The sequence below is a fragment of the Oncorhynchus mykiss genome, chromosome 19, assembly GCF_013265735.2.
Source record: "Oncorhynchus mykiss isolate Arlee chromosome 19, USDA_OmykA_1.1, whole genome shotgun sequence".
In the NCBI taxonomy this organism is placed as follows: domain Eukaryota; kingdom Metazoa; phylum Chordata; class Actinopteri; order Salmoniformes; family Salmonidae; genus Oncorhynchus; species Oncorhynchus mykiss.
Genome location: NC_048583.1, coordinates 25,368,928 through 25,382,916, shown reverse-complemented (window position 1 = coordinate 25,382,916; position 13,989 = coordinate 25,368,928). Strand labels below are relative to the sequence as shown.

Below are 13,989 nucleotides of genomic sequence, written 5' to 3'. Positions count from 1 at the left end.
TGCACTAGTCAGGTTAGTATAGGTAACAGTACATTACATTACTTCCAAAGGCATTATAGTACCGTAGAAGTACACCAAACTGAAGAAAAATAAAAACCACACGGCATTCCCTCCAAGTAGGTTTTAGTAAGACTTTTAGTGCACAGACATTGAACAGAGTACTGGACGTGTTTTCAACATGGCTGGTTGATGAGAGAGAACTGGCGGATTCAGACAAACTGACTAGGGTCCCGTTCTCTCATATTGAGTGGCTCTGTAACAGTGCTATTACATGGTATGTACTACCTGTACACAGGCACTGTCCACAGTGTAGGTATATGTTCTTAAATAGCAGTTACAATGACTATAACAATGTTATTTGATTCTAGTTATATGTGAGGAATTGTTAGTGTATTTGCCAGTCTTTTACATTGTGCAAGCCACAACCTTATTCAATATGTAAATACTGTGGAACAAGATGTAGCTAGCTATACACTGTAAATCCATTGTGCCTGTTCATGTCAGCCCCATGTGAATACACAGTTTTAGAGCCACCAGAGGTTAATATGAAGTGCGACCCGGGTGTAAGCTCTCACATTCTCCCTCCTCTCCGCTCCTTGCTCTAGCCAAAACCAGTCTAATGTACAGAGACACTGGGGAAGAGTTACCACATGGGAACAACATGGACAGGAAAGAAGATCCGAGATAAGAGACAAAACATTTTATAGCAAAGTGGTGCACATAGCTAGGATATGTGTTTTTGTTATATAAATGTTGGTGTGGAAGTGTCCAGATAAGTCCAGGGCTGTGTTTCATTCCAGAAAGGTGTTCCCCTTCCCCTCTGCCCTCGCCCACTGCCCTTCACGGAACCAAGACAACGGGTCAGACCCTATCCAGTTCTGTCGAAGAGAGTGAGCGAGGGAATATCGGAGGATGCAATCTATGTGGAATGAAAACGCAGCCTAAATGAGAACTTGAGGCTCACCACCTTCTACAGACTCATCCCATGTTTTTGCACGTTCATTTAAAAGGGAATGCAGTCTCTACTGTGCAGTAGTGCAAAACCAATTCAGTGGGAATCGGGACAATATTCCCACCGGAAACGGAAAACCATGTGAAAAAAAGATAACTGCAAATAAACTGGGTTTAAGTGCAATTTTCTTGTGCAAGACCATAATGAAACAGAAAAAGTAGTAGAAATAGAACAAAATCATAGTAGGCTAAAAGTGCATTTATTGTGTAATGCAAAGTGCAGCGGAACTTAGATTTATGCAAGATAAAATGATTCACTTCATGTTTTTCTTCTTCTACAGGCAGCAAATTAGCTACAGACATCGATTTTTTTCCAGTAACCTGAAATAAATCTATCCATAAATAAGTAGAAATAATACAAGCAAGTCATAAGTGATGATTGTTAGCATTATGGCAAGTCAGCTCCTCAGTTTAAATCTATATTCTATTAATCAACCTGAACACATTCTCAGGGGAAACATATATTAATATTGCTCAGCCGGGCCAAAATACGGCCTAAAACCCCTCGGAGTGGACTTTTTGATATGTATAAATGTCTCTAAAATACCAACAGTCTCCGGCCTGCATTCATTGCATGTAAAAAGCTGCTGTCGCATTCTAATGAAATTAGCTGTCAGACTGTCGTAATCTCAGATTGAATGTAGGCGACCGTTTCTTTAATTAGTGTGCTAATCACACTGGTATATCAGGGAGCATCCACACTCTGGGACTAAAAGCATCTGAGGCAGAAGGGGGATGGTGTGTGTGTGTGTGTGTGTGTGTGTGTGTGTACATGCGGGTCTGCCTTTCTGGTGTATACACGTGTGTGTGTGTGTGTGTGTGTGTGTGTGTGTGTGTGTGTGTGTGTGTGTGTGTGTGTGTGTGTGTGTGTGTGCGTGCGCGTGCGTGCGGCGACCCACGGTGCGAGACTTAATGGATTCTTCTCTGACGCTGCCCAGACAGGCGGGAACAGCAACGCTCTCCGTCTAACAACATTAGCATAAAACAAGTACACGGCTCGATACAGAAAAACAAGATCTGCAGACATAATTATACAGGCCGGCTAATGTTTTATTTATGCAAAAGCTCTCCATCGCAATCATTAGTCTGTCTCCCTGCCTGCCCGCCTGCCTGTGAAGTGAGGGTACGCCGTAGCACTAGCAACCGCTACCTATTATTCTCCAGAAGTGAACCATTTTATAACAAGCACATAGCCAGCCACAGAGAAGCTTTCAATACCTGGCCATGTTTGCAGTGGATTGTGCTTAAATGTACACTGTGCTAGGTGACATCATCATACACAGCGGAGAGACTTCTTGCTTTACCACCAACAACATCAGACTTTAAATCAACCAAGACTGCTATTGACTCGACCTAATTGCGCTCTACCTTGAGGCATGCCAAAATGTGGAATCTTGGCAAATTACAATGTTTTTGCTGTTGATTTCTGTAAACAGGAAGTCACCCCGCTGTATATGATGACGTCATCTTGCTGAGAGTATCTTTAAGCCAAGGCATTATTCTTTAGTGAGTGGTGACACATAACATTACACACAGCATCTTTGGGCCAAGCTCAGAATGGAATTTGAACCTTCTACCTTGTAGGTCAGCTTTGGTGAAACCAACTTTGTTAGCGAAAAGAACAGAAAGTGAAAAACGATAAAATAAGGTTAGTAGGTGGCCAATGACTGTCGGTTAATAAAGCAAGCGCTTTACTAACATAGACATGCCCTTTAACCTCTCTAAGGAAGGGGTCAGGGGTCAGGGCTACACTACCATGACAACCAAACTATAAGGAGACATGAAACAGATGGGAACAGTACAGAGAAAACATGTAGGTGAAGATGGTTATGGATTGGAGGTTTTTTGGGCCTATTGAGACACATTGTATATTGTCACATCAACAAATGAAGGCCTATTTGGAAGGGCAATTGCACCATCGGTTTAGCTACATGTTTACCTGTTTAGTCATTGCACATAATTCAGACACACTTTACTAAAATATTCATATTCAAGTGAAAATGACAACAGGAAATAACAAACAGACATCAGCATGGAAACCTGCAAAGGAATATGAAGCAAGCGACATTTTCATTTGACATGAATAAGGTATTTAATCAAACCCAATTAGGATTTTTAAACATTGTGTAGGTGTATACTTAAAAGCATATGGGACCATTGCTGCTCAAGAGTGATGAAAACACAAAAGGTTAGTATGCATATGTTTTACAATGAAGGAATGAGGACAAACGACACAAGACGGTTCAGGGAAGACGTGAGTCACAGAAACAACGAAATACAGTTTAACACTCCTTTTGTTTACCTTCAGATTGAACTTAAACGCATTGCTGCCGACAGTAATGAATGAGAGCTGCATTGGACAATTAGGTACGAATACTCTTCAAGGCCTCGAGTTCTCAGCTTTCAGCTCAGTATCCCAATGGTCGAGGCATTAGCGCCATCTAGTGAGGGTTTGATTCAATTACAATAAACTATGCCTTACATTAGAAGTTCAGGACTATAATGCTCCCCAAATCGATTTGTAACTTTGTTGACTTACCGACTTTGACGTAACATAGCCTACTAAAAGTCCATTGTTGATCCCTGATTAAAACTGAATGACAATATTATAATTAAACTGTCACATTGTTTTGTGATTAACTGTGAATAGGGGAGCCTTAAAGTAATAAAGCAGATTCGGGACTATTTGTGTTTGTTAGTTTGTAATTGAAGTTGCGTATTTATTCATGGTCAATGCTATCAAGGATCCTTGGGAAGTCCCTAACCATAACCCCCTACCCTAACCATTAAACTTACCTAAACCTAACCCTTATCTTAACTATTTAAAATGTCAACTTTAGTGGGGTTTGGATGATCCCAAGGCACACGGATAGAACAGACTATTTATTCATGTTCTGAGGAACGCTCACAATCGCATACGTTCGCAAAAGTGCTCCTTTACACGTACATGCTTAAACCAAGTCATCACGTTGCTGATCGCACATAACGACCACTGTTCCGTTTGTAACACTTCGGTCAACTCGCCCTGCTTCTGGCTCTTCATGCTGGGCGTTACAGAGACGCCTATCTCACGCATTCCTTTACCTGGACCCGGTTTCCCATAGTGATGGAATTTAGGCTTTTACCAGTGTTTTAATGATGCATCTTTTCCAAAGACGCCGCGCAGAAGAAGAAAAAAACCCTCGCTAAGAGCCAACTTATGCTTGATCTGAATTGTGTGGTGCAATTTCGAGGCAGGCAGAGGCCAAATTGAGCTCCACACCTCGTGCGGAGGGGGCTCCATTTGGCCCTCATTGACATGAATGGTTGACGATAGGTGAGTGCGGGAGATCCTGTGTAAACAAACCCACTCCACAGCGGCTCTGCGCTGCTCCACGAAGCGCAATAAGTATGAATGCCCTGACGTCTGCAGAGACCATATCACAGTAAATGCTGCACGGCCAATGCAGACGTCAGCTTGACCATGCACCTCCTTTTCAGTGTGTTGTTGGAGCATGGGTAGATACTGATAGTCTCGGGATAAGCTTTCTCCATTCAAACCTACATTATAGGCCTACTGACGACGGATCAACCACCTATAGTAGCAAATATTGAGGCAGGGCATTATAATGCTTAGGCCTACCCTATAATAATGTACTAAAATCATAATTGTGCACATGTTGTCACACAGTATTAAATATGTTGAGGCAAACATTTGACATAGTGGATCACAGAATTAGCCGAACAGAACCCTATTGACTGAACCATACAGGAACTATGTAGCCTAACCGATTGGACTACCCTAAGATTTTATGCAGTGATCACGGGTTTTCATTGTAAAGCCTATTTCTTATTCTTGTCTTGTTTGTTAACAATAGCAAAGACATTGGCAACCGTGTGGTGAACTTCATTCCGAAGATATCGCCGGCCAAAGAGAGACAGATAAACAGCTTGATTTTATGTTTAGCAGGGAGGTTTTCTGTGTATAAAGTGATGCAAAAGGGCATCGCATACGACCTCGATCACACCTACTGTACCATTGCACAAAATGGCATGTACGCGTCATCATCTGGACACGTGTGCAACAGAAGTGAAACGTTCACCTTCCGCTACCACTTCTGTCAAGCCGTCGACACACGCAGTTTGATGCAGCACACAGAACACACTGCAATTGTCTTTGCGATGTACCGAAATGTAAATCAATGTGAGTGTGATGGAGGCGTTGGCTGTTGAACAAGTGGTCTGAGGCAGTCCGTAAATACGAACATTTAGTAAGTACAACTTTAGCAAGAATGGTTTTAGGAAACAGCTCGGAGATTTAACAATGCTCCTAGGAAGGTTGTAAGATTAACTTAGCCTTAAACATGCTTATGGGAACGGGGCCCATTGAAGCTCCCACGGACTGTTTGGGATAATTCATTCTGATAGTGTCGATGGTTGTGTATAGACAACGCTAAGTTGTTTTAGCGTCTCAGGTATGCTATAGACCAGGGTTTCCTAACTGGTGGCCAGCAGGCTGAATTTGGCTGGCTGGTGGATTTATTTTGCCCACCCACGTTTTCTGAGCAAATGTTTTTACGATGTTTTATTTTTATTGTTGGACATAAAACACCAGGAAATCAGCTGCTGAACCTGTTGAACCTGGAGTCAAGTGATTTGAATGTTGGGAATACTTGGGAACAGATTTCCAAAATTCAAATCACTCAGAGCTGATTTCCTGGTGTTTTATGTCCAACAATAAAAAAATAAAAATAAAAAGCAGAATAACACCTGATCGTATACAAATGTAAGCAAGGTTTGAAATGATTGTGTCAAATATTATATCTGTTTGGGCTTTTTGCGGTCAATTTGAAGCCTACAAATTAATTAATGGTAACTATGTCCCCTCCCCCCACCATCAGCTGAATAAAATAATTGGCTGGCAGCTGAATTTAGTTGATGATCCCTGCTACAAACTCAGCTGCGAGTCTTTCTGCAGTTTGCAGTGTTTGGGTGTTTTGCCTGCCACCAGGTTGCTAATAATTAGACTACTTTGGTTCATTTTTGGTGAACTTGAAACTTTTTGAACGACAACCATTTTTACCTTGAATTCCTGGACTGTCATTTTTCTGGTTTGCCCGACAACACTGTTCATAAAATCATACTTTTTGATCATGCTTCTCCATCTGCTGTTGAACTATGTGCTCCAAAACCCAACTGACTACCCTGCCACTATTCTTGACAGGAACGTTCATTACGTGACAATGATTTAGCAAAAGAATAAGTGAAAGTACACACACCAATGCAAATATGTGCGCACACATCCTCACAGCCACTCACAGACAAACAAATGACAACAAAGAAGAAATGTCATGGATGTGATACAACGGAAGACCAAATAAATATGATTCATGAGCTTTTATTGTGAAAAATAAATAAACAGATATTTCAACACACACATCACTGTGTATACTGTATCTCCCAAAGTAACATTCAGACTTGTAATGAGAGGAAGACTTATGGGGATATAAATATGGAGTTATAGATATCCTGTACAATAGTCATAATGTTAAAGGTATATTAGGTGTATATACTGCACCATTATGTGGCTCTCTGATACGGTCTTTTCAAAAGAACAACAAAAGAAACAAGAAGAACAAATGCACAACAGATAGATTGAAATAAAATTTTAAAAAACAAGATGAGAAAACACTCACACAAAAAGAAAAAGGAAAATAAATGTTCAGAAAACAAAAGGATTCACGGTGCAAACTCTTAAGACTCGGGAAAACTTGCCCACTGACCAAAAACTATATTAACCAAAAATGATATTTGAAGAGTAGTCAAAAGAGCATAGAGTATTTGCAGCGATGATTCTTAATCTGAATGAAATGTGATGCTAGTGCAAAAATGTTTCACTAGGCCGCCGTCGGCTCGTTGATATGCATGGAATATTTCAAATAAACGCTAAACAAACTGAAACTTTTGGCATTCTAGTTTTGTGCGCACATTGCATACAAGCTGTTGTATCGTATCTGGGGTTTTCCATATGGCTCCATAGAGATATTACAATTCTTATTCATACTATTCTCTATAGTTGCATTGTTGCTTGGGCAAGAAGAGCCGATTACATTTCTAATCTGAACATTAGTGCAAACTGTATGCAAATTTGGGTTGTACAGTATAGTGCGTTAAACCAACAAATAGCCAATCGTAGCTATGTATGATAAGGACTTATTGTACAGCACAAAATAGCAATTGATCACATAACACTTACATGCCCACATTGTATTGTATACAAAACGGACATAATCAACATACCGGTAGCTCCCTGTCCTGTATGTACAGACACTACACAAATGTTTTCTTTATGTGTTTTTTTTTTTTGTCTTTCTGAAACATGACTGTAGTTATCAATCATGACGAGCTCCTAAAACACTGATAAAAAAAGGGAAACATCTCAAAACAACAAAGTCAACAATGGTTGTGCTTGTGCTAATGTGTACTAATGTTACTGTAATGCTGCTTTGAGCTGTGCTGATGTGACATCATCATTGTGCGACCAATGTGGCCGATATGAGCTAGGTCTGGTCCTCGAGGTTGAAGTTACCCATCACCACATATCTATAATTTCCTAACTTCAAACCCTGACCATATACATTAGGATGAATTAATACTGACCCTTCACCATTGGTTGGGGTCAACATCTACTGTACCTACTGTAACAATGGCAGTTGGTGGTGGTTGTAAAATGTCCATCCCTGCTCTAGCTAACAGAGGGCTGTCTGGGTGGTGAGTGAGGTGACCAGCAGTGTTAGTAGGATGGACGAGGGAGCGTAAGGTACAAGGGAGGTGGAGCTACTGTTGGAGTTAAGGAGGAAGAATGGGCTCCCTGAGCTGTCGTTGACGTTTTTGTTGTTTCTGGGGTTGTAGTTTGGGTTGTAGTTTGAGTTTGAGCTGAGGTCCGAGTCGGACATGGTTTTGAGGGAGGGTGTACCTTCGCATCCTCGCTCGATCTGCCCGCTGCGGAACAGCGCATCCTGGAGGAGGTCAGGGAGGCGGCCGTTGAGGTCCACAGAGGCCAGGCAGCCTTGGAAGCCATCCCGGGACGCCACCAGCTTGGGCAGGCTACCGTACATACCAGGGCCCAGTCCAGCAATAAACAGGTCACCTGGAGGAAGGAGGAGAGAGGACACCGACATGTACTGACAGAGTCGAGCTTTATCATTAAGTCTTTTATTTTACAGTCCTGGTAAGGCTTTATTTTACAGTCCTGGTAATGCTTTATTTTACAGTCCTGGTAATGCTTTATTTTACTGTCCTGTGTAAGCTGTTATTTGCAAATACATTATGTTTTTAAAGAGTGCTTTACGATAATTCATTGTAAAAATTCTACAAAACCAACCAGGGTGGACGTGTGCGACTCAAAACCACAATAGCCCATTGAGCTAAAGCCAGGCATTAGCTCTGGGACATGGGTATTCAGGTCTCAAGCAAGGTTAGTCGTCCCACATGGTTCACTGAACCACCTCTGCTATATACTCTACCTTTCAGGTCAAGGTTTTTGGCTCCATTGACCACCTGGCTGGTTGCCTTGGCGTCCACCTTCAGCGTGTGGATGTTGCTGTTGTCACGGGTGATGACCACGTTGTGCCACTGGTTGTCATGGAGAGCCCGGTCGCTGTTACCCTTGATGACGTTAGGCCCATTGCCAAGGTCAAACACGTAGTGGATGTACCTGAGGGAGGTCAAAAGTCAGTCTGGTCACTTGAATAGAACACCTGTTTGACCAATAGGAGTGGCGCAGCAAAGGAGATGACCTCTAGGCCTCTGTGAGTGGAGGATGGGAACTACAGGAATATGTCAAAATGGTGACATATAACCACTGCAGTTATGCACTACATGGCCAAAAGTATGTGGACACCTTCTCGTCAAACTTCTCATTCCAAAATCATGGGCATTAAAATGAAGTTGGTCCCCCCTTCGCTGCTATAACAGCCTCCACTCTTCTGGGAAGGCTTTCCACTAGATGTTGGAACATTGCTGCGGGGACATTCAGCCACAAGAGCATTAGTGAAACCAGGCACTGATGTTGGGAGATTAGGCCTGGCTCGCAGTCGGCGTTCCAATTCATCCCAAAGGTGTTCGATGGAGTTGAGGTCATGGCTCTGTGCAGGTCAGTTAAGTTCTTCCACAAGAGGTCGACAAACCATTTCTCTATGGACCTCACTTTGTGCACGGGGGCATTTCGTGCTGAAACAGGAAATGTCCATCCACAAATTGTTGCCACAAAGTTGGAAGTACAGAATCATCTAGAATGTCATTGTATGCTGTGAGGTTAAGATTTCCCTAAGGGGCCTAGCCCGAACCATGAAAAACAGCCCCAGACCATTATTCCTCCTCCACCAAAAATAACAGTTGGCACTATGCATGCGGACAAGTTGCGTTCTCCTGGCATCCGCCAAACCCAGATTTGTCCGTCGGACTGCCAGATGGTGAAGCATGATTCATCACTCCAATGGCGGCAAACTTTACACCACTCCAGCCAACGCTTGGCATTGCGCATGGTGATCTACTCGCTTCAGGTCTCGGCGATCCAGTTCTGTGAGCTTGTGTGGCCTACCACTTCACGGCTGAGCCGTTGTTGCTGCGAGACGTTTCCACTTCACAACAACAGCACTGACAATTGACCGGGGCAGCTCTAGCGGGTCAGAAATGTGACTTGTTGGAAAGGTGGCTTCCTATGACGGTGCCACGTTGCAAGCTCTTCAGTACAGCCCATTCTACTGCCAATGTTTGTCTACGGGTGTGGCTGAAATGGCTGAATACACTCATTTGAAGGGCTGTCCACATACATATGAATTACAGTATATGTCACTTATTGTGATTATTATTGTTATATGCTACTGTAATACCATCCCTGTGTGCACCTACTGTCCTTCGTAGTTGTGGTGGCAAAAACAAACAAAAAAACGTCAATTAACAACAAAGTCTAAGACCAGGTCGGATCCCACTCACCCTTTGACTAGCTCCACAGCGATGAAGTCGTTTCCGTCTCCACTGTTGAACATTATGAAGCCGTCCGGGGAGGTGGTTTTGAACTGGAAGAACAGGTGCATAGAGGTGTAGGCCTGCAGGGTGGCCAGGCTCAGGTAGCTGCTCTTGGACTTGAAGGTCACGGGGTCAGCGATGATGGAGCGCATGCCAAACCGGGCGTTTAGCTCGCAGAAGTCGATGTCTCCGTTCTTACAGAGATCAATGTACAGCATCCCGTTGAACCTGGAGTCAATAGATGGGAATAAGGTTCTATTTGAAAAAAACATGATATTATCTGATGCATTAAAACAGATAAAGTAAACCACTTTCTTGTCAACTGGAAGAACTTGTCATTCACTAGCGGCAAACGTATCAACAAGATCTGCTGAAGTGAAGCAAAACAAAACAGCCATGTTAACTAACTGGTTCAGATTTGGTTTCACCAAAACTGACACCATATGTCCACCTATCCAATGCGATGGCGTAGTACTCACGTTCAGATCGGTTCGCATTGCCTGTAAAGAGCTTGTATCTTGCATACTGCTATGTCTTTCTGGGTGAAGTATCGACGTTCATTACAGTATACGTCAGGAAGTATATAACAAAGTATATGAGAGAAGAGGAACCTGAGGCTCTGCAGGTGTCCGATGAAGCTAGAGGGGATGGCCGAGACGAAGCGTCTCTCCGTCATGATGCCCGTCTCGATGTTGTGGAACTCAAGACGGGTGTGGTCACCCGCCATCTGGCCTGGAGTAGGGGATGAAGTGAAAAAGAAGAAAAAAGAAAAAAGAAAAAAAGAAAAAACTGTCTGATACTAACACAAAAGGGCTGAATTTAAAGAGGTGGTGAAATTCCGGTACGATACGGGTAAATACAATGTAATAGTACAACTGAATAAGCTCAGCAAGAACAATTCAGACATATCAATAGTCACCTTTCTCAAATAATTATTTCAAATAAACATTGAAAACCACCGGAAGGACAGTTCACGTTTAACGAGCTAATTCTGTCATTCCCGTAAGCCTGAAGCTAAATGAGAACACCAGACACATCAACCCACACAAACAGTGGCTGATGAGGAACTTTCTCTCAGACTGTAGCTAGTATAGTACCTTCTGCTACGTCATCGTCCACCGTGAGCTTGTAGGTTTTTCCCCGGCGGACCACGCGCACCGTATGCCACTCATTATCATTGAGTTTTTGCCCAGCATACAGGGTCTCGGGTCCCTTGCCTGAGAACGATGGTTGGTCACAAAGTTAAAGTTGTCCTGCCTCCCCAACCAAACCTTTGCTTTCCAGTTTCCAATAGGGGCTGTCATATTGGGCCTTTTCCAATAGAAGGAGGTGATATAATGGGCTTATTTGTAACGACTCAAAAGGAGCAGGTGTAATACAAGGCATATATTGGGGATGATGACAGCAGAGCACCTTGAGCATGTCAAGTTGATTTGTATTCTGATTCATTGTCAATTGGGATCATTTTGGCATTTTCACTTTGTTCACTTTTCAAATTACACGTGTACTTGGGTGTTACTGTGGAAAACAAAGGTTAGGTTATTTTGGTAAAAAGCAACAACGAATACATTTTTCTACAACAATATTTCTTAAATTGTCATTGCACACTGGAATAGCACCTTCACTGCGGAAACGTACGACTTTAAATATGTACTCAGCAGAAAAACCACTGCAGTCAATGTAACAATTACACAGCTTTTACTCATCATAGGGTCTGGAAATACCTTCCAAATACTTTCAAAATCTGTTATTAATAGATGAATACTACGTAGTTCAAAGAGGACTGTAGTGTTACCTACACGTACACTAGGTTATTACTGTATCTTTCACAGCCAAGTAACGCCCCAGAGCTGATCGCTTGAACTTCAGCTTGGTTTAGCCAGAATCCCTCTAAGCACCAGTAAAGCCCAGTGATCTAGACAGTCTACTGCACTACCGTGTGCGTGTAGTTGTGTGTGTGTGTGTGTGTGTGTGTGTGTGTGTGTGTGTGTGTGTGTGTGTGTGTGTGTGTGTGTGTGTGTGTGCGTGTGTGCGTGTGTGTTTGTGTGTGTGTGTGTGTGTTTGTGTGTTCGTGTGTGTGTGTGTGTGTGTGTGTGTGTGTGTGTGTGTCTGACAGTACTTTTCTGGCCTTTGTAACGGCAGGAGATACAGGAGCTTCAGCAGGAGCGATATTCTCCGGGACACTTCCGTGTGTTCTCACCCTGTCATGGGTGTGCTGTTGATTTAAAACAGCCGACACAAACAGAGTCTGGCAGACACAACCACATGAGCTCAGAACCCCTGGAGGGATGCTGCATTGATTTGGACAGTTTCATGTTTCCTTGCGCTGTCATTTTGGGAGTGTTAACATCTTGACTTTTAGTTTTGAAGGTGGCGGGTATTGGGCCCAGTAATGTCATCGCATCATTTCGGGTAATGCTTGTAATGTTACTCATAACTAAGATGTACTGTACCGCTCTTTTATAACTAAGACTATTAGCTCTTGAATCACAAAATAGGCCTCATTTTACACAATATTACAAAGGGGGTAAAAATATAAGTGGTTGGAAAGGTACTGTGGGTTTATTTCTGAGACCACCTTGATATTCTTTTCCAGGTAGGCTACCCAGCAGAAGACATTATGTCAAATCTGGATTCCACTCTTTGTCCTGAAATGCCACAGCAATTTACTGCAGCAATTAGCATCAGACATTATAGGAGCCGAATGTACAATAACAGTAATCATATCTGTCACTCACACACACAAGCATGCACACAGGGACGCGTTGACACACACGCACACAGGAACACGTGCACACACACACATACACACACACTGAACACGTCTCTTACATAAAAGACCGCAGTCCTCACATGCTCTTAGTCTGTCGAGAGCTTTGAAACTAATGTGCAGCACTTAAAATGTACTTTTCATTCTATTGTCTGACAACTTAAAAAGACAGACAGACAGACAGACAGACAGACAGACAGACAGACAGACACAGACAGACAGGAGACAGTACTGTACACTAAAGGTTTCCGAGCCCTATTCATGAGTAAAAGCAGTTAATGTTGACCTTCTCCCCAACAGTATGGACACTTAATATACCTGAGTGTATTATAGTGTCGTACTAAAGCTCTGACTTAGAGACACACGTTTAGAAGCAAACAGAGCTCACCAAATTGACACATTAAAAGAAATCGTACAGTATCATGACACTGATATAATCATAATAAAACCATTAACTAATTTGTCGCATTTCACTTGAAGAGGACCTACACTATATGAATAGTATAACATCTTTACATATATATATATACTGTATATATGTTTATCATTTTGTATATTCAAGTTACTTATTCTACAACACATATATATTGTAGTAGAATAAGTCTATGTATTCTACGTTGTCCACCTACGATGAAGCTCTTTCATGTGAGAATGTTCAAATGTTTAGTTATGTAACAAGTGGTGATTTATTAATCTCAACTTCGTGCTGAAAACCAAAACGCTAAACATTGTATCTGCCATATATGATTTTTTTAAAAAGGGTTATATAATTATATATAATATATTATTATTATATTATTATATATTATTATATAATTATCCATCTCTAAAAAGGGAATTATATTGCAGCAACAAAAAAAAAACGCTAAATCAAACCTTCATTACAGTAGAACTTCCTATATAACTAAAATAAATTCATGCGGGGGAAAATAAATTCGGTCACAGGACATTATAACATTATTTAATAAAATATGGCCTTACATAAAACTAAAACCTAAGAGATTAACAAATCACCACCCTGACTGTCTGTTTCCAGTTTGAGTGTTTCTGTTGTCCGTGATCTATTGATGGTCTGACCAGTTGAACTGACAGACAGACCCCTTCTCCAACCAACACCATAGGGATCAGAGAAAGACACACTTCAAATAACACATTCCTTTAAACAGCAGAGTATCATAATACAAGAGCAAAATGAAACT

At 42.0% G+C, this 13,989-nt stretch overlaps 1 protein-coding gene across 14 annotated transcripts in view; it reads right to left on the bottom strand.

Moving 5' to 3' along the window:
- Positions 1 to 13,989, bottom strand: part of nrxn3a (neurexin 3a) — a 427,764-nt gene that overhangs the window by 262,656 nt on the left and 151,119 nt on the right. For 10 of the 14 annotated variants that reach the window (XR_005037682.1, XR_005037684.1, XR_005037683.1 and 7 more), the window contains 6 exons: positions 11,118 to 11,237; positions 10,632 to 10,752; positions 9,988 to 10,248; positions 8,517 to 8,707; positions 7,967 to 8,140; positions 2,589 to 2,615 (listed from right to left, as the gene is read on the bottom strand). Coding sequence is in view for 11 of the 14 variants with exons in the window: in XM_036954492.1 (XP_036810387.1) it covers positions 2,589 to 2,615; positions 7,967 to 8,140; positions 8,517 to 8,707; positions 9,988 to 10,248; positions 10,632 to 10,752; positions 11,118 to 11,237 (894 nt within the window). In the remaining 3 variants the exon portion in view is untranslated. The remainder of the gene's footprint in view (positions 1 to 2,588; positions 2,616 to 7,966; positions 8,141 to 8,516; positions 8,708 to 9,987; positions 10,249 to 10,631; positions 10,753 to 11,117; positions 11,238 to 13,989) is intronic. The other 4 variants (XM_036954494.1, XM_036954491.1, XM_036954486.1 and 1 more) reach the window with 1 other exon arrangement.